This window comes from Schistocerca piceifrons, chromosome 3, assembly GCF_021461385.2.
Source record: "Schistocerca piceifrons isolate TAMUIC-IGC-003096 chromosome 3, iqSchPice1.1, whole genome shotgun sequence".
Lineage (NCBI taxonomy): Eukaryota > Metazoa > Arthropoda > Insecta > Orthoptera > Acrididae > Schistocerca > Schistocerca piceifrons.
In genome coordinates, this window is record NC_060140.1 from 291,255,867 (window position 1) to 291,281,758 (window position 25,892).

Consider the following 25,892-nt stretch of genomic DNA (forward strand, 5'->3'; position numbering starts at 1 on the left):
TTTTGTCTTCAAGTTTTTATTCCTACTAAATGTTATTTTTGTTTTCTCACACAAATTGTTCATCCTTTCCGATATTTGACTTATGTATAATGCTGTAACATGGGTAGGAAGTTTTTTTCTTCCCTTGTTAATGTTATCTCTTTACGTATGGCTTCTGTTTTTCGTTTTGTGTGGACCCTACTGTTCATATAATTTTAGCACTATTTTGGGGTTGAAGTTATTTCGTTGCACTATGTAACTGCAGGGTTTTTATTTCATTTTGTATCGTATTATTAACGCGAGGTAAATTTAAAATTCTGTTACTCACTGATTTGAAACATCCATATTTATGCGGATTTGGGTGGGAAATTTTTATATTGATGATAATGTCACTCGTGGTAGCTTTCTATACATTTTCTATTGGTGGTGACTGTTTTCGTTGCTCATTTTTAGGTTCAAAAAGTTTATCGATTTGTTTTTCTATGTAACCATTGTGAATTTTATGTTAGGCTTCATGTTGTTTAGTTGCTGATGGATCATTTGTTGTCTTCCTCATCTTCATCTACTAGTAGCAGTGTGTCATCAACATATGGTAATAGATAATTTTATTTAGGACTGCCCAGTTTGAATTAAAGAAACGTACTAAGAAACATGTCTGGTATGGCGCTTGTGATACAATTTCACATACCTACTGCATCTGATTGTGTATCAATTTATTTTCAAATTCTAAACAGTTTTGAGTTTGAAGATTACACCAGATTGTCACACCTTGCCAGAGGCTTTTTCGATGTGTAGAGAAACAAAAAGCGTGGAAAATAGTTTACTTAGCTGATGAGAGATACTTTGGAAAGAAGGAATCAGTCGTCTATTAAGTCGTTAGAAAGGAGAACGCATTGGATGTTGGAAATATGTGAATGTGTTGCTGTGTGTTGATGGAATCGTTGGGTGAGAATAGTCTCAAGAATTTTGGTGAAACCAGGACGAACCGCAAGGACAAGTGGGATGAGATCTGAAGGAGGGGCGCTTTGTTCGTATATAGAATCGCATAATGAGAAACCATAGACGTCGTGGACTATAATCTTAGTGGAAGTAGAAAAGTAAATGTAACAATTGGGACCATGAAAACTGAAACCAACGCTCAAAATGAAACTGCTGGACATGCGCTTCTTCAAATGCCGTTATTAACACTGGAGATACTTCCCACAAAAGACGCTGGAAGATATTACGCCAGGAATGACATCATTTTACTGCAGCGTCCGGATGCCTCCGCGACAGCCCCTCCAGGACTGCGAAGAAGATCTGCAGCGTTAATCATGCGGCTGGGCCAAGCGAGTGGTCCGCGGAAGAGAAACGGCCACGCGGGGCTCGTAGCTTCAAATTCGCTCCCGATTTACGGCACAGACAATTTATTTAAGAAAAGGAAACCTTCCAATTAAGCTGCGCTGCGTCTCACGGCCGGATTTTGCGGTAAACGAACAAAGGAACTGGTGCGGAATATTCAATGGAAAGCGCTTTCGGCAGGGGAAGCCTCTACAGAGGACAGGAAACAGCGTGCTGAGCAATTTACGAACTATGAAGACAGTAGAAAGGTAATTAACTGCAGTCGCTAAGAGCGGTATTTACTCTGCAACAAATGTATTTTGCAATACTCCATGTGTGGGTGCTAAGCCTTAAATATAAAATTCTCGTGTCACAGTGTTAGTTGCCGTACTCCTCCGAAACGGCTCGATCGATTCTGATGAAATTTTACATGTATATTCGGTAGGTCTGAGAATCGGTCGTAATCTATTTTTCATACCCCTAAGTGATAAAGGTGGTCCACCCCAAAAAAATTCTTATTTTTTTGGACAGAACTTTTTATTTTTATTTTTTTACGATTTGGCATAAAAAAAAATACACGCAACCCTAAATTTTCAACCTTCTACCACCAACCAAATTTAATAATTTTCAACCCCGGTCGGTAACTCATCAATTATCACTTGATCAACGGCTCAATCGATTTTGATGAAATTTTACATGTATATTCGGCACGTCTGAGAATCGGTCGTAATCTTTTTTCATACCTCTAAGTGATAAGGATGATCCGCCCCAAAAAAAATTTTCTTATTTTTTGGACAGAATTTTTTATTTTTTTATGATGTGACATTAAAAAATACACACAACCCTAAATTTTCACCCTTCCACAACCAGCCCCTATTTTTAATAGCGATTTTAATAATTTAATAATGTTCAACCCAGGTCGATGACTGATAAATTATCATTTTATCAGTTATCCCCGCCAGGTGTCTACCGATGATAGGCTTTCACGATTCAATAGATAGTTAATGGCAGAAAACGTACCAAAAGCAATGATTCGAATATCCCTCTTTGAATCGACGTAACTAGACCGAGAAGTTTAACTAGGTAGCACGCGTCATTCGCCAAACCGACATTTAGGCCTAGCGCACACGCATCGATTTTTATCGCACGATCAAATTCTTTTAGTGGACCAAGAAGTTCCTATGCACTCCTTTGTTCCTCTAAAAGAATTTAATCGTGCAATACTTTTACGTACGATAAAAATCGATGCTTGTGCGCTTGGCCTTATTCATAATGCTGGCGAACACGTTTCGACACGAAATTGCCGCTATATTTGTATGTTCAAGGACGAGCCGTGTATCGGCTGCAATTGTTAAATACGCGCGATCTACCGCAGAAACGCTAGAACTAATAATGGCCGATACTGTCGGACTTCCCCCTAAGCCTTTTCTCACTCCCTACACAGTTTTCGGTCATTATTATTGTTTCTGTCACGAGCTCCCGCCAACAACAGCTATCGTGTTACACGTATACATTGTGTTACACGTATACATTATTCTCATAGACTAGAGATAATTTATATGGGAAAACGTTTGCTGGGTCAGCAATAACATATAAAGATTTTCAGAAGCGGAACGAAATTCGCCGGGTATAGCTAGTTGTGATATAGAGATTGCAGAAAGAAACCTCATAAAGAAGTCAGAGTTCGGCATAGGAAGCTAGGGATGGGAAAACCGATCTGTTACAACCAACTGATACCAGTATTTCAGTTCTGAATAACCTTTATTTTTCGGTATTTATTCGGTCTCGGTTATAACAGGTTTTTTTTATTTTTTACTAATAACTAAATAAAAAATGAGATCAGTTAGCCATAGCAGTAGCGCTAAAATTTTTCGTTTTTAAATAAACATTTTTTAAAAACTGAGTAATTTTTACTCGTGAAAAGTGCATTGGTTTAAAATATTGCGTTAAAATAATTTGGAAAGTGATCAGTACTATTTTAATAACAACACCGACAGAAACGAGCACCAAACACAGGCGTCCGAATTGGTGCAGGACTGCTGAGGCAATAACGTCCCTGTTGCCGTGTGTCGTGGCGTAAGGCACGCGTGTACGTGCAGTGTATGACTTGCCCCCACCTGGTCCACACGGCAGTTTCTCGCTGTAGTCGCCGGACATCCAATATATTGTACAATGATACCAACCCCAACCTGGAAATATTTTTACCAAGTGACGTAGCAATGAAGTACAATTCTTTATTTGCTTTAAAAAATTGAAGTTCTGTCTGCCAGTTATATGTAACAATAAAAGAGGAAGGAAATTATGGTAACAGTAATAAAAGACTTAGCAACATTTTATTCATGGCACACAATACAACGTAGCTGATCTGCCGCCTGTGTCTACGTAATATGCTATTATCCCCTTGTATCACTTGAAAACGGACAAATTAGTACCAAAAACAGAGTTCTTCAAACTACAGTGTTTACCTTTTACGACTGACTATTCGTGCTGCAGAAACAATGGTATGATTCCCGATTACAACATGATTTTAGAGCACAGTTTTAGAAATTTAGAATCAATACGAGAATAATGATAATTTTTAAATACTATTCAACCACTTACTACTTCTCGAGAATAGCAGCAGGCAGTGGATGGGCTAAGTTTTATTTGCTGCTTAATTTAATAATTTGATTCTATGTATCTCGAAACTGAGAGAGTAGAAATTTTTCATTTTTTGTTCGATTTCTAAGTACAGGAAATATCAGGAATAAAAAACCGAAAATCAGTTATTTTGAGCGGTTTAACAATGAGGTTAAATTGGAGAAAAATAAATGATATAACCGACGACCATTTGTTTCAGCGATAACCGCCATCACGACGTACACCGAATCGAGCAAAGTTTCCCAGATAACCGAAGGTAGGAAACGCGCCATTGTGGAGCTATTGCCAATCTTACCAGAAATCAACACAACTTAGCTGTAATAAACGCGACTTTATGTCAAGTTTGTAGCGATGCTAGAAATGTCAAGCATTTACCGCAGGAATAGATATTTAAGAAAGCAAAAGAACCCGCCCATATGCAGTAGCTGCGCGCGTTACACGCAGCTCCAAGGATTCAAAGAAGCGCGACGGCCTAGGAAAAAAACCGCCGGGCGAATTAATGGCGAGGACCCGTGTGCCAGGCCAGCCTGGATTGGATGTTTAGGCGGTTTCCCACTTCCCACAATGTGAAAGCTGGGCTGGTACCCTCATCCCGCATTATTTACATAATTCGCAAATATTTCAAAAACTCTCTCACACTTTCACATGGACTAACACTAGTTGTAGACAGATGACAGAACACAACTCTGTCTTGGAGGGAAGTGGGTGGCGACAGGAAATGAATCCAGTCACCTGCTACTAACATTGCCACATACAAATTAACATGCCATCCCATGAAGATGCGGGATGAGTGTAGGAAGAAGAAAAATACTTAAGGAAACAAAGATAGATGAAAAAGTAATTTCTGTTTTACTTTTCATGAGCGTCTTAGTATACAGTTACTGATATTGTATGTTTGTTGTGATATTCACTGTAACTTTCTGTACATTAGAAAAAATTTAAAAAACTGGCCTACACGTTTCATTATTAAAAACAGTGGAGTTTACAGTACACCCCCACACGTCGAAAACTTCAGCGCAGTGCTGTTTCTGTAGTGCATTTTATTGCCTTAAAAAATTAATTGAATTGCTGTTCTTCTAGTGTAGCTAGAGTTGTCTTCTACTAATACTACAGTTGGTAGTTTTGGTACCATACATAAATGACTAAAAAATGGTAGGATCAGCGGTAGCATTGATAGCATTAGTGGGGTAAGAAACATAAATGAACGTGTAAGAGAGAAACTGGGAGCTGACGTCATCTCTCCATTTTTTGTTTGTTACCATACATCATTCAGTATTAGTCCAATGTCTATTTTATATCCTTACCACATATCATTCAGTTTAGTTCATTGTGTACTTTATAACCTTACAGTAAGGTTACCTCTTAACTTCTGGATTTTTATGTAACCAAAGCAATTACTTTTCATGCAGCAACAGTTTACGTGCACAAACGTAACATTTCTATTATTAATGATAAATACGAAGTTGTTTATGAATAAGAGAAACATGTTTTATGTAAGTTCGATGAAGTAGTGAAGCTATGTTTGAAAATTTTTGTTTTTCAGTTCTTTTATTATACCTTTTTGTTGAGGGAATTGTGTATTTTGGTACTGTATGACAAATTTCTATTGTTGTCTTTAGTTTTACTACAACATCCCTCTGTTCCACGTTACAACTAAACAATTTTCAAATGAAACCTAAATTACACAATCACAATTTCAATTTTGCTGTAAAAACTGTTCATTTGTAAGTAACAGACAGGAGGATAACCATGCAGAGCAAAATTGTTCCATAGGTTACCCAGCCATTTATAAATCCTCGAAAAGTTTCTAGATTGTTCACCGCTTCCGGTCTTTTGGGGGAAAGACACTGATTGCATGCAAGTGATCATTATGGAGTAACGCCCGACAGGTATGCAACATACCTAACGCACAGGTAATGTGGGAATGACCTTTACTGACCAAAGCTACTATGAAAACTACAGTAGTCTACAGTAGCTTATGGCAGTCAAACAATTCTAAGTGTAGTTGATTTAATAGCTGCGCTTTATTTACTCAGTAAACATCACAGAAAAAATCTTATCCACTGATATGATTTTAAAGTTTACCTGGCATTAACTATTCAGGTTCAACAATTTATTTGATCTACTTCAACCAATAACTGCCCTCTTTAGCCTAACAGGTAATAGCTGGGCACATTACGTTATGTGTGCACACTTTTGTGTGCGGTTGGGTGATAGGCAGCAGCTTTATGCTTGCAGCTGCACAAAGGTGCATTTCCGACCTGTGGTTAGTTGATACATTTTGCTCGATTTGTAGTTCCCTACCCTGCTCTAAACTTATTACCAGCGTTCTCTTTATACCCTGTGTAACGACAGAGCTACGAAGGATGCTCAATAAGTAATGTAACACTTTTTTCTCTGCCAGTTTCGGTAGTTGTGGAACATTGTGAAATATTCCCGCTTCAGCCCATATAGTTTTATAAAGTTCCGACAGGTGGCGGCGCTATTAGTAGCCTTCAAAATGGCCTATGTAGCGGAGGTGCACTATGTGATCAAAAGTGTCTGGACACCTGGCTGAAAATGACTTACAAGTTCGTGGCGCCCTCCATCGGTACGGCTGGAATTCAATATGGTCTTGGCCCTCCCTTAGCCTTGATGACAGCTTCCACTCTCGCATACATACGTTGAATCAGGTGCTGGCAGATTTCTTGGGGAATTGCAGCCCATTCTTCACGGAGCGCTGCACTGAGAACTATCGATGTCGGTCGGTACGGCCTGGCACGAAGTCGGAGTTCCAAAACATCCCTAAGGTGTTCTGTAGGATTCAGGTGAGAACTCTGTGCAGGCCAGTCCATTACAGGGATGTCATTGTCGTGTAACCACTCCGCCACAGACCGTGCATTACGAACAAATGCTCGGTCGTGTCGAAAGATGCAATCGCCATCCCCGAATTGCTCTTCAACAGTGGGAAGCAAGAACGTGCTTAAGATATCAGTGTAGGCCTGTGCTGTGATAGTGCCACGCAAAACAACAAGGGATGCAATCCCCCTCCATGAAAAACACGACCACACCATAGCAGCACCGCCTCCGAATTTTACTGTTGCCACTACACACGGCGGCAGATGAGGTTCACCGGGAATTTCGCCCTACCCACACCCTGCCGTCAGATCGCCACATTGTATACCGTGAATCGTCACTCCATACAACCTTTTTCCGCTGTTCAGTCGTACAATGTTTACGCTCCTTACACCGAGCGAGGCGTCGTTTGGCATTTACCGCCGTGATGTGTGGCTTATGAGCAGCCGCTCGACCGTGAAATCCAAGTTTTCTCACCTCCCGCGTAACTGTCATAATACTTGCAGTGGATCCTGAAGCAGATTGGAATTCCTGTGTGAAGGTCTGGATAGATGTGTGCCCATTACACATTACGACCCTCTTCAACTGTCGGCGGTCTCTGTCAGTCAACAGATCAGGCTTTTGTGCTGTACGTGTCCCTTCACATATCCACATCACTATCACATCGGAAACAGTGGACCTAGGGATGTTTAGGAGTGTGGAAATCTCGCGTACAAACGTATGACATAAGTGACGCCCAATCACCTGACCACGTTCGAAGTCCGTGAGTTCCGCGGAGCGCCCCATTCTGCTCTCTCACGATGTCTAATGACTAGTGGGGTATCTGATATGGAGTACCTGGCAGTACGTGACATCAAATATGAAAAACGTATGTTCTTGGGGGTGTCCGGATACTTTTGATCACATAGTGTATGTTCCAAGCAGAGAGCTGTCATTGAGGGATGTTTTTTTTCGGATACTCATAGGCGCTTGTAGAATATCTACGTAGACCGGGCAGTGAACAAAAGCACGATGAGTCTTTGAGCGAAACATATGTCATCATCGCAACAAAGTCGCGCAAAACTGTTCGATCTCCCGCATGCCAGCCGGCCGCACACAGCTGTGATTCCAGCAGAGTTGGAACGTGCGCACACACTCATTCGAGGTGATCGACGGATTACAATCAAACGCCGTGCTGCACAACTGGACGTCTCAACAACTCAAGGCCTCACACAAGTCTGACCACCCGAGAGGAACTCAGATAACTTCATTGGATAGTTCTTCCTCTTGCATTCCACAGCCCGAATCTCACACCTTCCAACTTCCATCTGTTTGGCTCAATGCAGGATGCATTTCGCGAGACGAAGTATGCGGATGATGCAGCAACTCACTGGCTCCGATATCGACCAGTAGAGTGGTACCATGTGGCGTGAGACGGCCGCATTGGTCGGAGATTGTGCTGACAAATAGGGCTTTGTGGCCAAAAGAGTGGAGAATAATATGATGCATTACAACACAAAATAAAAAAAATGTGTTTCATTACTTATTGAATGCTCCTCATATTATACATTCTCTAAAAGAAGCCAGTTATTCCAGCGTGAAGATACGAACTTATGTTGACCATAGCGTACAGCTAGCACCTAATAATCATGCAGCTCTAGCACAATGTCAAAAGCTTACAATTAGGCACATCATCAAATCTTAGCTATTGGTGTTTCTTCATTTGGGCGTTACTTTTATTCTGAAACAAACTATACTATGGTAGTTGTCGAATTGTTGAGTGTTGTATCCGTTAGCTAATGCCAGTTCAACTTATCCACCTTACATTTGCTCTCGTTGAAGTAAATACTGGTAATAAAATGAATTTAATTCTGTCAACAGGTGCAATAATAATAATAATAATAATAATAATAATAATAATAATAATGATATTTATATACAAGATACGATCTTGTGTAACTGATGTTAAACTTTAAGTCTGAGAAAAACGTAAAGTATTGTGAAAGAAATGTGGACTCCGTGATATCAAAACTAAGCAGTCGTTTCACTCAACAATATCTAACAGCCATAGTCATTGGGTATTACACGACGTGACCACCAAACTCGATTACCACTCACATTTTGTCGCAATAAAAGGATACCCGACAAAGTAGCGGCGCAGCAGCGCCTCCTCGTCGGTGGTGGCAGGAGGAAGAACCAGACGGACGCCAGCGAACACATCAGGCAGCGGCTGCAACACAAGACAGATGACAGGTGAGCTTAGACTAAATCACACTTTGTAATAGGCCAGCGCTGGCTGTATGGTTGCGAACCATTGCACCACAGAACGTAAGTTCGTAGGCTTTCAAAGACGGTGTCATTCTGAACAAAATAATTTTGGATATTGGTGCAGTTGAACAGTTAAATGTCCTCACCGCAACAAGTCAATCGAAACTTCGGCATTTTAGTTGCTTCAGGAGCTTATAATGATGCGGCCAAATACCCTAAATTATATTATTCAAAATATTGTCGGTCTATAGTAAAGTAAAACTGATGGTAAACTTCTTAGCTTTACATGAAAGCGATGAAGTTGATCATTACTATGACAGAGTTACAAAAATTATCGGTATCGGTATCACCACTCTTAACAAAGTTGTAGCTAATCTTTTTGCATTTATGACTTCAGAGGATTGTTGCTTTATATAAGAGACAATTAGACGATTTTGAAACTTTTTTCTTCGTTGAAAGAATATGAGTCGATCGTCCAGTTTCTTAAAATTATTTTTTTAGTTTCGTTCAGGCAGTTGATGTTGAACTCGACAGTATTTGCTAAAATTACCATGACAAATAACAATTTCATTTATTGAGATTCGAGCTTGTTTTTGTACAGTTTTTAGATACATAATAGGACTTTGCACCTTGTGTACTGATAGCTTAGACAATGAAAGTTCATTCCGTGACACCAACGATGTGTAGAGATTTAGCAGTTTATGCAAAATAAACCAAACTGTATTCCACGAGAACCCTTCGTAATTTTATGTACCGGGTGATCAAAAAGTCAGTATAAATTTGAAAACTTAATAAACCACGGAATAATGTAGATAGAGAGGTAAAACTTGATACACATGCTTGGAATAACATTGGGTTTTATTAGAACCACCCCATATTGCTAGACGCGTGAAAGATCTCTTGCGCGCGTCGTTTGGTGATGATCGCGTGCTCAGCCGCTCAGCCGCCACTTTCGTCATGCTTGACCTCCCAGGTCCCCAGACCTCAGTCCGTGCGATTATTGGCTTTGGGGTTACCTGAAGTCGCAAGCGTATCGTGACCGACCGACATGTCTACGGATGCTGAAAGACAACATCCGACGCCAATGCCTCACCATATCTCCGGACATGTTTTACAGTGCTGTTCACAACATTATTCCTCGACTACAGCTATTTTTGAGGAATTATGGTGGATATATTGAGCATTTCCTGTAAAGAAGATCATCTTTGCTTTGTCTTACTTTGTTATGCTAATTATTGCTATTCTGATCAGATGAAGCGCCATCTGCCAGACATTTTTTTAACTTTTGAATTTTTTTGGTTCTAATAAAACCCCATGTTATTCCAAGCATGTGTGTCAATTTGTACCTCTCTATCTACATTATTCCGTGATTTATTCAGTTTTCAAATTTATACTGACTTTTTGATCACCCTGTAGCTAAACACTTCTGATAAAAACGATGATGCAGCCACAGCGGGAAACGATACCATTGCAAGAACCCGACCAGTTACAATACGACTAATGCAAAACAGTGGTTGAAATCAAGATCTATACTGTGGGTCTACCTTCGAGCATGGGTGTGTGTTTTAAATGTGCCTTGACTATGTGTGTGCTATTTAGAAACTCACTTAAAACTCAACACATATTCCTGTTTAATGCACGTTGAATGTAAATTGAACGTACATTAAACAGGAATATGTGCTACGTGTAACAACAGATACTGTTACATTCGACCCAAATTAGGTACCTGTATAGCATAGAAATAAAAACCAAAGTTAATTTTAAAATCTTAAAAGCAATATTTAGGTATGTTTGTAGTGACCAGGGACAGAGGACGATTATGTAATGCGGAATAGTCTTTACCACTAAGTCATTAAACTTTAATTCGGCAACCATGTGCTCTCTCACTCTGATAAAAAATTAAAAACATGAATTAATGTACTACACTGAAAATATAGGGCGTTTCACGTACTTTGCGTGCGCCGTGCGTCGTTGCATGGGAACCAAAGCCGTGGATGGAGGCTCCGATCGTCGCATACACTGTGACCCTTTTTTCGGTCTCTAGACGGCGGTATATTGGCTTCAGTCAAACGAAGCGGGTTAGGAGCGGCCTTAGAAGGAAGTCGGAAAACGCCGTTGGACCACTGAGCACTTCAGTTGTCCCCCACGCGACTACCCCTGCCGGTTAGCCCACCCTTCCGTCACAGTAAGGTAGCGCAATAGCCTACATCCAGGCGAGCCTAAAAGTGATAAATCCTCGCTGGGTAGCAAGAGTACATCGTGAGATTCGTCACCTCGTTCTTCGCCAGCAGCAATAGAGGTCATCTTCAGCAGGAACCACAATACATCACCCACGCAGTCCGAAGTTCGCACTTAGCCACCAGTTTGGAATCAACTGCCTACAGCAAACAGCCCACGAGGATAGAAACTGCTGCAGCCCTCAGTACAAAGATGTCGGTAATGGGTTAAGTCTGGACGGGTGTTTCATTCTGGAAGGGAATGTTTTGTTATGGGAATTTGTTCTCAGCTAGGATAGATTCGTATACATCTCTAAGCTAAACTCAACATATACTTTTACGTGTTGCAATAAACCAGCGTTGGGTTACATTGCACTAACTTATTTCTGTAGCAGTTCCATAATCCAACCAGTTACGGTAGCAAAATCGGTAGCACAGCAAACCACAGTACATCAGCATCAAATTCTTGCGTCAATAACATCGGCACAATCTGGAACATAAATCTTACAGAGTAACGGTAGTTCGTCGACTGACAAATACACTGTTACTCGACGTGAGTACTGCAACCGGCTATTGAAATCTGTACCTGATGGACAGACTGATACTGAAATGTTCTTTTTGTAATGAATCACGGCTGAACTTATTTCTAATGTGTCTATGACAATATTAGGTGTTTCCCGATGACAGGAGCTATCCAATTAATACTCGCACGGCCGCACTAGCGATGGTCGTGCTTTGCAATGCATGAAATGATCATGGGTTTTTTCGTTACTTGTTAATTCGGTGAAAACTGGTTGCAGTACATGTGAGACGTGTCGAAGTAGCAAACATTCTAGATCCCAGTCGAGCTCTAGTTTTTCGTCTGTTTTTCTGAGAACATGCTAAGCAGCTGGCCTATATAATCGATATCCGACTGCTGCAGAGGTGGAGCAGTTGGAGAGCGGTGTTGAAGACTGGGGCTGCGGACAGAGTGGAGAGCACGAGCTTGGTGTGGCTGTCTGCGAGTAGCTGTGGTCAAGAGAGGACACACCGATCTGAGCAGTACTCTAGCGCTGGCCGCTGACACACGCAGCAAGGAAAGCAGTGGACCCTGCAGCTGGTGGTGAGGCGGCCAGCGCGGGGACGGGACCTATATCCGTCAGTTGCTGCTCGACTATTCTGTATCACCGTGCGTGGAATGGCAAGGCATCAGCGAGGACAGGCGAACGTGCAGCTGATATTCGACTACGTGCTAAGACAACCGCAACGTGAATCTGGGAAATCGTGAACATAATTAACGTGTGTTACAGTTCTGCTCAATACAGGTAAAATCTCACTGCCCTACTGTAATTTGATACACTATGTTCAATTTGGCTGTCTTATTCATTCGGGGAGAAAGACTAACGTCTGAAGTTTTCAGAAATAGACCAGTCAGATGTGTGGGTACTGCTTAAGAATTGAACTGCTTTTAATTACAGACATTAAAAAAAGTTTTTCATCATTCCGGTTCCCAGTACTTCTGAAGATATACGTTGACTGTGGATATTGTATCAAAGACACATTCCCTCTGACTGTTCAGAGATGTCACTAAACCTGCCCAACCATTCATGAGCAGCGCCTGTTAGACGGAAGGCGTACAACAGCCGATCAGTTCCAGTCATTCCACGAGCAAGGAGGTATACGGGTCGTGTTGTCTGTAGTTCGACCGTGCCTATACGGTAACTACCGCGGTTCTACCGCGTCCGCATGGTTCCTTTGTGCCGGGAAGGGCTCTCGACAAAGGAAGTGTCCACACGTCTCGGAGTGAACCAAAGCGATGTTGTTCGGACATGTAGGAGATACAGTGAGACAGGAACTGTCGATGGCGTGCCTCAGCAGGCCACAGAAGAGCTGCTAGTGCAGTGGATGACCGCTACCTACGGATTATAGCTCGGAGGAACCCTGACAGCATCGCCACCATGTTGAATAATGCTTTTCGTGCAGCCACAGGACGTCTTGTTACGATTCAAACTGTGCGCATAGGCTGCATGATGAGCAACTTCGCTCCCGACGTCCATGGCGAGGTCCATCTTTGCAAGCACGACACCGTCCAGCGCGGTATACATGGGCCCAACAACATGCTGAATGGACCGCTCAGGATTGCATCACGTTCTCTTCACCGATGAGTGTCCCATAGGCCTTCAACCAGATAATCGTCGGAGACGTGTTTGGAGGCAACCCGGACAGGCTGAACGCCTTACACACACTGTCCAGCGAGTGCATCAAGGTGGAGGTTCCCTGCTGTTTTGGGGTGGCCGACGTACGCCGCTGGTGGTCATGGAAGACGCCGTAACGGCTGTACGATACGTAAATGCCATCCTCCGACCGACAGTGCAATCATATCGGTTGCATATTGGCGAGGCATTCGTCTTCATGGACGACAATTCGCGCCCCCATCGTGCACATCTTGTGAATGACCTCCTTCAGGATAACTACATCGCTCGATTACAGTGGCCAGCATGTTCTCCAGACATGAACCCTATCGAACATGCCTGGATAGATTCAAAAGGGTTGTTTACGGACGACGTGACCCACCAACCACACTGAGGGATCCAAGCCGAATCGCCGTTGAGGAGTGGGACAATCTGGACCAACACTGCCTTGATGAACTTGTGGATAGTACGCCACGACGAATACAGGCATGCATCAATGCAAGAGGACGTGTTACTGGGTATTACAGGTACCAGTGTGTACAGCAATCTGGACCACCACCTCTGATGGTCTCGCTGTATAGTGGTACAACATGCAAAGTATGGTTTTTATGAGCAATAAAAAGGGCGGAAATGATGTTTATGTTGATCTCTATTCCAACTTCCTGTACAGGTTCCGGAGGTCTCGGAACCGAGGTGACGTGTGTATTAGGTTAAAGTTAAATGTTGAGTGTACATTTTATATACTTATTAAATGGGTATATACGATTGCTAATCACAAGAAAGCAGGTGTTGACAGATGTGAAAATTACCGAACTATCAGTTTAATAAGTCACAGCTGCAAAATACTAACGCGAATTCTTTACAGAGGAATGGAAAAATTGGTAGAAGTGGACCTCGGGGATGATCAGTTTGGATTCCGTTGAAATGTTGGAACACGTGAGGCAATACTAACCTTACGACTTATCTTAGAAGAAAGATTAAGAAAAGGAAAACCTACGTTTCTAGCATTTGTAGACTCAGAGAAAGCTTTTGACAATGTTGACTGGAATACTCTCTTTCACATTCTAAAGGTGGCAGGGGTAAAATACAGGGAGCGAAAGGCTATTTACAATTTGTACAGAAACCAGATGGCAGTTATATGAGTCGAGGGGCATGAAAGGGAAGCAGTGGTTGGGAAAGGAGTGAGACAGGGTTGTAGCCTCTCCCCGATGTTATTCAATCTCTATATTGAGCAAGCAGTAAAGGAAACAAAAGAAAAATTCGGAGTAGGTATTAAAATTCATGGAGAAGAAGTAAAAACTTTGAGGTTCGCCGATGACATTGTAATTCTGTCAGAGACAGCAAAGGACTTGGATGAGCAGTTGAACGGAATGGACAGTGTCTTGAAAGGAGGATATAAGATGAACATCAACAAAAGCAAAACGAGGATAATGGAATGTAGTCAAATTAAATCGGGTGATGCTGAGGGAATTAGATTAGGAAATGAGATACTTAAGGTAGTAAAGGAGTTTTGCTGTTTAGGGAGTAAAATAACTGATGATGGTAGTAGTAGAGAGGATATAAAATGTAGACTGGCAATGGCAAGGAAATCGTTTCTGAAGAAGAGAAATTTGTTAACATCGAGTACAAATTTAAGTGTCAGGAAGTCGTTTCTGAAAGTATTTGTATGGAGTGTAGCCTTGTATGGAAGTGAAACATGGACGATAACTAGTATAGACAAGAAGAGAATAGAAGCTTTTGAAATGTGGTGCTACAGAAGAATGCTGAAGATAAGGTGGGTAAATCACGTAACTAATGAGGAGGTATTGAATAGGATTAGGGAGAAGAGAAGTTTGTGGCACAACTTGACTAGAAGAAGGGATCGGTTGGTAGGACATGTTCTGAGGCATCAAGGGATCACAAATTTAGCATTGGAGGGCAGCGTGGAGGGTAAAAATCGTAGAGGGAGACCAAGAGATGAATACACTAAGCAGATTCAGAAGGATGTAGGTTGCAGTAGGTACTGGGAGATGAAGAAGCTTGCATAGGATAGAGTAGCATGGAGAGCTGCATCAAACCAGTCTCAGGACTGAAGACCACAACAACAACAACAACAACAACAACAATCACAAGAAAAGCTTTATAAATTTTCTGCCTTATTGCAAGACTAACGTGTTTAGAGCGTAGTTGCTTAAACGTCAGTGTGATCAGTAAAGACCTGGTAAGGCAGTTAACGGCATACGAAGTTTTTATTTTTTGAAGATGTAATTTTTATCAACTGGTGTTCTACATAAATCTGAAAAGAGAATTTACTTGCGTAGACAATATTTTCGAGAACTAATCTTTTTAGTAAGAATTAACAAATACAACAAGGTACAACTGTGCAGCATTGATTGATTCTTGTTTCGGCTGCTATTGTCAGATAATTGTTTTTTTTTTTTTTTAAGTTCCTCGAAACATTCAATAAACTTCCAGCACGTTCCACTTGCCTAATCCCGTGTTTTCACATTGTTCAATACTGGTCACGTGCTGGTCAGAAATTATGTCTTATGTGGGAAAAATCGGTCCAACAATTTGTGTTACCCAAATTGCACAGCACACTCTCGTTTTTACGTATTTCAAAAGCGAGGATTTTCACATCTCTGACGTCCATTTTTCTGCAGCTTCACGTACGCTGATAAAAACAGCCATGCTCCAACACAAAGAAAGAAAATTTCAGATCGTCCTCTCCATCAAATATCGATATTACTTCGAAATAACATCGATATATATTGTCGAACTCTGATATACAATATTAAATATCGAACGTGATATTTTTATTGTCTATCTTTTCTTGATTCATAGGCACTGTAATTCTTATCAGCAGATTTCTTGCCCATTCCAACTACTACTAATCTTTGCAATCTGACAGTAAGAGCTTTACAAAATAGTTCACATGGCTCTCAGCACTATGGGACTTATATCAGTCCCATAGAACTTAGAACTACTTATACCTAACTAACCTAAGGACATCACACACATCCATGCCCGAGCAGGATTCAAACCTGCGAACGCAGCAGTCGCGCGGTTCCGGACTGAAGCGCCTAGAACCGCTTGGCCACCGTGGCCGGCTAAGTGCCTTACAGTGGAGTTAATTTAATTGCAGTACTGCAAATGAGCACCATATTTGAACATGAATCTATCTATACTGCATATTCATTAAAGTTTGTTGCTTTCGTGTGTAAGTCCTATCATTGCAAATGACACGTCCAGCGTGCAAAATACACAAATTTTGTGAAAGTACTGTATGCGAATGGTGGAAATTATTACTCCTAGCTCCCAACTGTGGGATTCTCTCAACCCCTGATTGCATGGATCAAGAAAAGATAAACGCACTATAAAAGTAACGTTCACTCGGCACAAGTAACGCGCATCATTGCACTGGTATTTAAGGGAAAATGGTCTCTGTTGTCTAGTCGTCATTTCACACCTATTTCTCATAAATTGCTCATAATCACTGTATATTCCAAGGCTATTCTGTTTCGTCCGAAAGAGTGGCTTTCTTAGTAAATTTGGTTGTCTCAGATAACGAAACAGTCTTACAGGTCTATCGGTGATCATTTTTCTTTTCATTAGTTAGCTTTTGGAAATAAGTAATTTCATAGTATATTCTGTGGTGTCTAGGAAAGCTCCGTACTCGGTTCGCTAGGCAAACAATTCAAACAAATCGTATTAATGAGTTTTAGTACAAAAAAATAAATGACAATACTTAACGTTGACAATTACACAGAAGTGTCGCAAGCAAAGGGCGACATACGAAATAATCAATCTTCTTCAGTATAGACAAACACAAGTCTGTGCTACATAGCTACAAGCGAAGTAACTAGAGTCCACACTGCTGTACAAGTGCCTAATCTTGAAGCTGCCATTCGACTGCGGCGTCACCAGTCGGTCGCGGCGTTTGTGTCCTCTTCACATAGGGGCCACTGCTAACGCGTTGGCCGGCCGGTGTGGACGAGCGGTTCTAGGCGCTTCAGTCTGGAACCGCGCGGCCGCTACGGTCGCAGGTTCGAAGCCTGCCTTGGGCATGGATGTGTGTGACGTCCTTAGGTTAGTTAGGTTTAAGTAGTTCTAAGTTCTAGGGGACTGATGACCTGAGATGTTAAGTCTGCGTTGTCGTCCTGGAGAGGGTTCGGCCAGTGCGATTGGCTGACGTCTTTTCATAGGCATCTTTCCTCTGTCGTTCCCGACTGACGTGCCGGTGCTGGACTTTACACCGTAACACATTGTCTCTTACTGGTTAATGTCGGATATGACAAAGTATTTCTCAATTTTTAAGTGTTGGTGTATCATTTCTGTGACTTCGATCATTTTTTTTTTAAATCATGTAATTACTGAAAGTGCCGGCCGATATATCGAAATATCAATATTTTTGTCGCGGTAATGACGACGTCTCATAGAAACATCGATACGATATACATCACTATTTTTAAAAATTTGTCCATCCCTATCAAAAACTGCAGTAGCTAGTTGCAGTACTGACGTCACGCATCGGTACCGCAATTGGTTAGTCTATGAACTAAAGTCACTTTGTAAGATTTCAGTTTCAGTTTACACACAGCTCTGTTAGCAGAAGTTGCTAACAAACGTCTGAAGTGCTAAATGACACAACGATTTTTCTCTATTTCCTTGTGAGGCCGCACCCAATTCGTCTAGTTAAAACCGAAAGCCCACTAGCCAGAGTCCGAGCGAAGGGGCGCACAGTATGCGGAGATCGGAGCCTGCCTCCTCGGCTTTCGTTTCCGCGTTACGACGGACATAGCGTCGCGTCATACGTGACACTTTTATGTTCCGCGTTCTGGTCCTAGGCAGACCAATCGGGTCCGACCGACCGCCGTGTCATCCTCTGCCAATGCTGTCATCTGAGGCGGTATGGAGGGCCATGTAATCACAGCACACAGCTCGTCCCGTCGTCGTCCGGTTTCTCGACCTCAACACCAGTAGTAATCGGTCGAGTAGCTTCTCAGAAGGCCTCATAACACTGTCCTCTCACCTAGAAAAAAACTAAGGCAGTACACAGAATCTAGCCCGCATCCCTGCGTGGTATTCAGCCATGCTGATCACTCAGGTACACAGAGAGACGAAACTCTAAGTACTGCGTAAAATATTATGTCATATGTCAAGATTCATTTCAGTGTAGAACAAGAAGTCTTTGCTAGTGTACACACCGCAGTACTCTAATAACTGATTGAATTGTGTATAAAAAAAGGCCAATAAAAAATTAATATCCTTATTTTCAGTGGTGTGCCAGGAGAGCTCAAAAATGGAAATCTAGCATAGTGGCAGCTAACAACTTTTGTTTTCGAGAAACTTGGACTTAAGACGCGTTTCTCAACGTTGTACCGTAAATTGGAGACAGAAAACGATACAATGAAGGTAGGAAAAGCTGAAACAACCCACACTTCTGGGAAATTCTTCATGGATTAATTGTTGAATGCGTTGTAGACAACCAGTAACTGGCAAACGCGGAATTAAAAAAAAAAAAAGGTTCAAATCGCTGTAATTACTATGGAACTTAACATCTGAGGTCATCAGTCCCCTAGAACTTAGAACTACTTAAACCTAACTAACCTAAGGACATCACACACATCCATGACCGAGGCAGGATTCGAACCTGCGACCGGAGCAGTCGTGCAGTTCCAGACTGAAGTACCTAGAACTGCTCGGCCACCGTGGCCGGACGCGGAATAAAACTGAGTACTGCTATTGACGGGGCAGTAAGAAGAGGGTAACAGGGGCGGGGGCAGAGCTACTGAAAGAAACAGAAACTTGTCGAAAGAAAACTATTATTAAAGCAAGTAACCCCCCCATCCACTACTGATTAAAAAATCGAACTCCACTTTAAGAAAAGTTAGTTCCTCTCGTATTTCAATATTCTTGACGTCATATGTTATGGACTTTGGAGTCTTACAAAGATATCAGGTACATTCAATGAAATATGTGGATAATGTTTGTAAAATATGTTGTGAATAGAGTTAGTAGCAGAGTAGTAATAAATTAAAACGTCATGCATAATGCTGCATGAAAAGCTAAAGTACAGTAAATGATAATTTTTTCCCTTTCATTACTTTGTAGGATGTGAAAGCAGAAAAAATTTCGAAAAAGTTTGAAATTATGCCTTAAGTTTTTTGGAGGACACCAAGTGATGATATTCTCAACTACCAGATGAATATACTATGGGTAATTTGCGCACAGTGAGCTCCAATGCCTCAAGACATATTCACAGTAATACCTGCCTTACTCTGTTAAAGCTTTAATGTAAAACTTACCTGTTAATGAGTGGATTCTAAAAGCATTTTAAATTTTTAAGTTCCGCTGATAACTATACGTAACAATGAAAATGAAATTTTTTTTGCTCCTAGAAACCGCTAGATATGCAACCTGTAACTAGTTCTGCGAAGCGTGTACCGTGTTAGCTGTTACGCTTTGGTTACATTCAGTTAGCAAGCGCCGCCGCGCTCAATAAGTCAGTGGTAGTCCCCTGCAGAAATATTGAGTCATGCCGCCTCTACAGCCGTCCATGATTGCGAGTGTTGCCTATGGAGGATTCTCTGCACGAACTGACCTCTCCATTACGTCTGATAAATGATCCAAGGGATTCATATCGAGCGATCTTGGTAGGCAAATCATTCACTTGCATTGTCCAGAATGTTCTTCGAACCGACCGCGAACGATTGTGACCCGATGACATGGTGAGTTGTCATCCATAAAAATTCCACCGTTGTTTGGGAACGACAAGTCCAAAATGACTGCAAATTGTTTACAAGAAGCCGAACAACTATTTCCAGTCCGTGTTCGGTTCGGTTGGACCAGAGGACCCAGTCCATTCCATATCAATTAGAGTCGACACCATTGTGGAGCCACCGCCAGCTTGAGCAGTACCTTGTTCACAAATTGGGTCCATAAATTCGTGGGGTCTGCGCCACACTCGAACACACTATCAGCTCTTTTTTTTTTTTGTCATCAGTTTACTGACTGGTTTGATGCGGCCCGCCACGAATTCCTTTCCTGTGCTAACCTCTTCATCTCAGAGTAGCACTTGCAACCTACGTCCTCAATTATTTGCTTGACGTATTCCAATCTCTGTCTTCCTCTACAGTTTTTGCCCTCTACAGCTCCCTCTAGTACCACGGAAGTCATTCCCTCATGTCTTAGCAGATGTCCTATCATCCTCTCCCTTCTCCTTATCAGTGCTTTCCACATATTCCTTTCCTCTCCGATTCTGCGTAGAACCTCCTCATTCCTTACCTTATCAGTCCACCTAATTTTCAACATTCGTCTATAGCACCACATCTCAAATGCTTCGATTCTCTTCTGTTCCGGTTTTCCCACAGTCCATGTTTCACTACCATACAACGCTGTACTCCAGACGTACATCCTCAGAAATTTCTTCCTCAAATTAAGGCCGGTATTTGATATTAGTAGACTTCTCTTGGCCAGAAATGCCTTTTTTGCCATAGTGAGTCTGCTTTTGATGTCCTCCTTGCTCCGTCCGCCATTGGTTATTTTACTGCCTAGGTAGCAGAATTCCTTAACTTCATTGACTTCAGCTCTTACCAACTGGAATCGGGACTCATCTGACCAGGCCACGGTTTTCCAGTCGTCTACGGTGCAACCGATACGGTCACGAGCCCACGAGAGGCGCTGCAGGCGATGTCGTGCTGTTAGGAAGTGCACTCGCGGCGGTCGTCGGCTCCCGTAGCCTATTAACGCCAAATTTCGCCGCACTGTCCTAACAAATACGTTCGTTATACGCCCCACACAGATTTCTGCCATTATTTCAAGCAGTGTTGCTCGTCTGTTAGCATTGACAACTCTACGGGAAAACCGCTGCTTTCAGTCGTTGAGTCATGATCGTGGCCCACTGCGCTGTTCTTCGTGAGAGGTAATGTCTGAAATGTGGTATTCTCGGCACCCTCTTGACACTGTGAATTTGGCATTATTGAATTCCCTAACGGTTTTCGAAATAGAATATCCAATGCATCTAGCTTCTACTACCATTCCGCGTTCAAAGTCTGTTAATTCCCGTCCGGCGTCCAAACTCGCGTCGGAAACCTTTTCACATGAATCACCTGAGGACAAATTGACAGCTCTGCCAACGCACTGCCTTTTTACGTGTACGCGAAACTACCGCCATCTGTATATGCGCATATCGCTATCCCATGACCTGTTGTCACGTCAGTGTACTTAACGTGTCATGCAGTTAGCACGTACTTCAAAGTTTACACTAGATTCGGGGATTATTCTTGCATATGGGCTTTAACTGAGATTATTAATATACCTGTAACTGAAAAATATATTTTTAAGATACCTCAAAACGGAGATCCAAAGTATTCTATCTACATCTACACGGATACTCTGCAAATCACATTTAAGTGCCTGGCAAAGGGTTCATCGAACCACCTTCACAATTCTCTATTATTCCAATCTCGTATTGTGATATCGATAGTAACGATGCCACATAGTTTCAAAGGGTGGCACTACCACGAGACACCGACGGCAGCGCCCTCTAGCTGGTGCTGTGCAGCTCAACGAGCTCCGCGACTGCTTCAGCCCATTTCATCAGGTGCGGACAGCCAGGACACTTCGCTTCAACTTCGCACCACCTTGCAAGTTATGTAATATGTTTGCATATCTTTATCCACTAGTACAGGTGCTTAAACCGTATTTGCAGTACCGAGAGATTAGTACCTTTTCCTGTTCCTGTTCCTTACCCACGCGCCGCCTCCCAGGCGGGATAAAAAACGTATAGCGCGCGGAAAGAATGAACACCTATATCTTTCCGTACGAGCTCTGATTTCCCTTATTTTATCGTGGTGATCGTTCCTCCCTATGTAGGTCGGTGTCAACAAAATATTTTCGCATTCGGAGGAGAAAGTTGGTGATTGGAATTTCGAGAGAAGATTCCGTCGCAACGAGAAACGCCTTTCTTTTAAAGATGAACAGCTCAAATCCTGTATCATTTCTGTGACACTCTCTCCCATATTTCGCGATAATACAAAACGTGCTGCCTTTCTTTGAACTTTTTCGATGTACTCCGTCTGTCCTATCTGGTAAGGATCCCACACCGCGCAACAGTATTCTAAAACAGGACAGACAAGTGTAGTGTAGGCAATCTCCTTAGCAGGTCTGTTACATTTTTAAGTGTCCTCTCAATAAAACGCAGTCTTTCGTTAGCCTTCCCCACAACATTTTCTATGTGTTCCCTCCAATTTAAGTTGTTCGTAATTGTAATACCTAGGTATTTAGTTGAATTTACGGCTTTTAGATTAGACTGATTTATCGTGTAACCGAAGTTTAACGAGTTCCTTTTAGCACTCATGAGGATGACCTCACACTTTTCGTTATTTAGGGTCAACTGCCACTTTTCGCACCATTCAGATATCATTTCTAAATCGTTTTGCAGTTTGTTTTGATCTTCTGATGACTTTATTAGTCGATAAACGACAGCGACATCTGCAAACAACCGAAGACGGCTGCTCAGATTGTCTCCCAAATCGTTTATATAGATAAGGAATAGCAAAGGGCATAGAACACCACCTTGGGGAACGCCACAAACCACTTTTGTTTTAATCGATGACTTTCCGTCAATTACTACGAACTGTGACCTCCCTGACGGGAAATCACAAATTCATTCACATAACTGAGACGATATTCCATAGGCACGCAATTTCACTACAAGCCGCTTGTGCTTATCTCAACAATAAAACGGCTCGAAGAGATAGGAGATACTCGATAAATTGCCGACTGACCTTCTGAAGACATGAATGAGATAGTGTGAAATAAAACTCCGTGTACATCAAACATATTGGGCCATACGACTAAGATTATTTTTGTTGTACGGCTCGTAAAATATTTAGTGACGTTGCCTCAGTAATTTCTAAATGTTTCTGAGTTTATAATGATTTTTGGTAATGGAAAATAAGGCGACAATGTCCTAACATACGGAAAATACACAAAGAGTCTTAAAAATCACCTAGAATTACTATTTCTGAACCAAAAAACAGCGTAGTTTCATTTGAGAAAAAAGAAAAAGAAGTTTAAACCTAGATGGCTACGGTTAATAAGGTTATGAAAACATGCTTTTGCACTTCGATGAAGCTGTACTTAGCTATTTGTCAAAGTAAAAACAGGTTATCAATATCTCTAGTGTATCAAAAGTATGTAAAAATACCTCACCCCTTTCTGTGGTTTTCGACGAAGCGAAGCTACCTCGAGACCAGAAAAGCCGGCTGTTTGAAATTCTCTCGCTCCCTATACAACCGGAGCAACCGCGAAGTTCCGAGTGAAATGGCGCTAAATCTCTCTCTGGAAAAAACGCTCCGTGACCAGCTCTACCTCTAGATTATAAATAAAAAGAAGTGCGCAGCGTCCTTGGATCTCAAAAAGAGGTCGGTGGAAATGAAACCAAGGACTGAAGTTTCTTTACGAAAAAAATAAATCGTCATCTTCGATACCTTTAAGCTCCACTGTATAATTTTATTTTCTGTTGCATTTGGTAGCAAGAGCTGTTGACATGCTCAAGACGTCTTTGTTTATATTATGTCCACTGTCCCTTCTCCTTATATACATGTATCTACGATGTACAAAGTCACATTAGTACTTCCTAGTACAAGATTGTCGCTCGGGTCCTTTCACAGGATGATGCGAAATGAGTGCAGGTCCCGCACTTCTATTTTCTGTTTACTAGTACTGCTGAAAGTCGACTCATAAGGTAATGTCCCCAGGGGTGGGATCGACTTTTGAAACCACCTATGCGATCGTCTACGTTAGGGTCCAAGGCATCACATTCTGGCCGGCCGGAGTGGCCGAGCGGTTCTAGGCGCTTCAGTCTGGAACCGCGCGACCGCTACGGTAGCAGGTTCGAATCCTGTCTCGGGCATGGATGTGTGTGATGTCCTTAGGTTAGTTAGGTTTAAGTAGTTCTAAGTTCTAGGGGACTGATGACCTCAGCTGTTGAGTCCCATAGTGCTCAGAGCCATTTGAGCCAATCACATTCTGCAGCCATTCACCCTGGTCGGTCTCCGTCTGCGAGTAACCGACAACAAAGCATTTCTTGTGTTTCAAAACGGTGCCGTAGTAGTGTGTTAGGTGCTTGGCTGGTAAGCTGAATGTTTTGGTTCGGGTTCTATTAGTTGCCATCTACTTCTTTTACACCTTTATCGAAATGACTATGATCATTATTTTTATTCATTTAATTAGTTTAAATCTATTAGTTTAAATCTATTCTTTCATTTCTAATCCTTCGCTGTATCATTTTAGTCATGACATTAACTTTTATTTTCTCTCAATTTTTCCTTCCTTTAACTCCTTTTTCATTTGGGAACTTTTTCCTACACTGAAAATTCAACAGTTTTCGTAACTAATTGTTTTCTTCCTTTTATTCTTTTCTTTTATTTGGAGTGTTTGCCCAAGCAATTTTTTATTTACTTTTTTCCTTTTCATTGTTTTATATTTTAATCCATCTTATTGCAATCGTTAGTTCTATTGCTCATTCTGCTTGATTTCCGTTACATTCATGAAAGCTTCTTTCTTAAAAAATCATTTGCCTCGTGGTACGAGAAGATTTGTTTATGAAATGCTTGTATCACGATTCGCATAGTCATATCGGTGCAATTCTGACTCAGGACTGTTGGTGAGTTTACAGTGTCACCTGATAATGTTCAGTAGAACGAAACCGATTTCCAGGCGTAATAAACACATCTTAAATATGACTGGTGGTGTTTATTTGCACTGACTTTAATTAGATCGCCCTACTGTTCTCCCAATTTCACTCAGTGAACACCCGCGAAATGTTAAACAGATATGAAGCTACATAAAAATAAACCACTCTGGAATGGCTAGTCAAACAATAATTACAATCATAAAGTGAATAATTGTGAAACAAGAAATCAGTTTTTCTCTTTGTAATTTTTGGGAATAATACGGGATTCTGACTTGGAAGGACGAGTCACATAAAACAAAAATACTCCGCGGAACATTTAAAAAGCTGACGATACAAATTCACGCCCACGCGTTAAAATCCCTACAACGGCGGTCAATTAAAAAAAAAAAAAAGGCAAACAATGCTGTGGGAGTAAGTAAAACTGTACGTAAAAGACAGAGCGATGTGACAGCATGAAAATGTTTGTAAAGGACGCTGTAATGACGAACACAGAAAAATCCAACAAAAAGTGAGACAGCTTTGAACAGTTAGTGACGCGTTGCCCAGCGCTAAATATTTAGCAACTGCCAAACGCTGGCGCCGCGAGACAGGACAAAGCGAAACGCAGACGCAGAGTGTACACAAAGCGCAAACGTTGTCCAAACAGGCAGCTACCAGGGAGGCACCGAAATCTGAGGCTGCCGCGGTGCCAACGTACATTATGTACGGCTTCGCAGCTGCGGCGGACGCTTCACAATCCTCGGACGGACGCGCCAAATAAACCCCCACAGCGCGCTGCCACGGGGTCACCCGCATTGTCCA

The 25,892-nt window shown here is 41.8% G+C and overlaps 1 protein-coding gene across 6 annotated transcripts in view; it reads right to left on the reverse strand.

Annotated features, from left to right (window-relative positions):
* Positions 1-25,892, reverse strand: part of LOC124788188 (DNA ligase 3) — a 637,556-nt gene that overhangs the window by 79,192 nt on the left and 532,472 nt on the right. For all 6 annotated transcript variants that reach the window (XM_047255354.1, XM_047255349.1, XM_047255352.1 and 3 more), the window contains one exon: positions 8,895-8,983. In XM_047255354.1, coding sequence (XP_047111310.1) covers positions 8,895-8,983 — 89 coding nt within the window. The remainder of the gene's footprint in view (positions 1-8,894; positions 8,984-25,892) is intronic.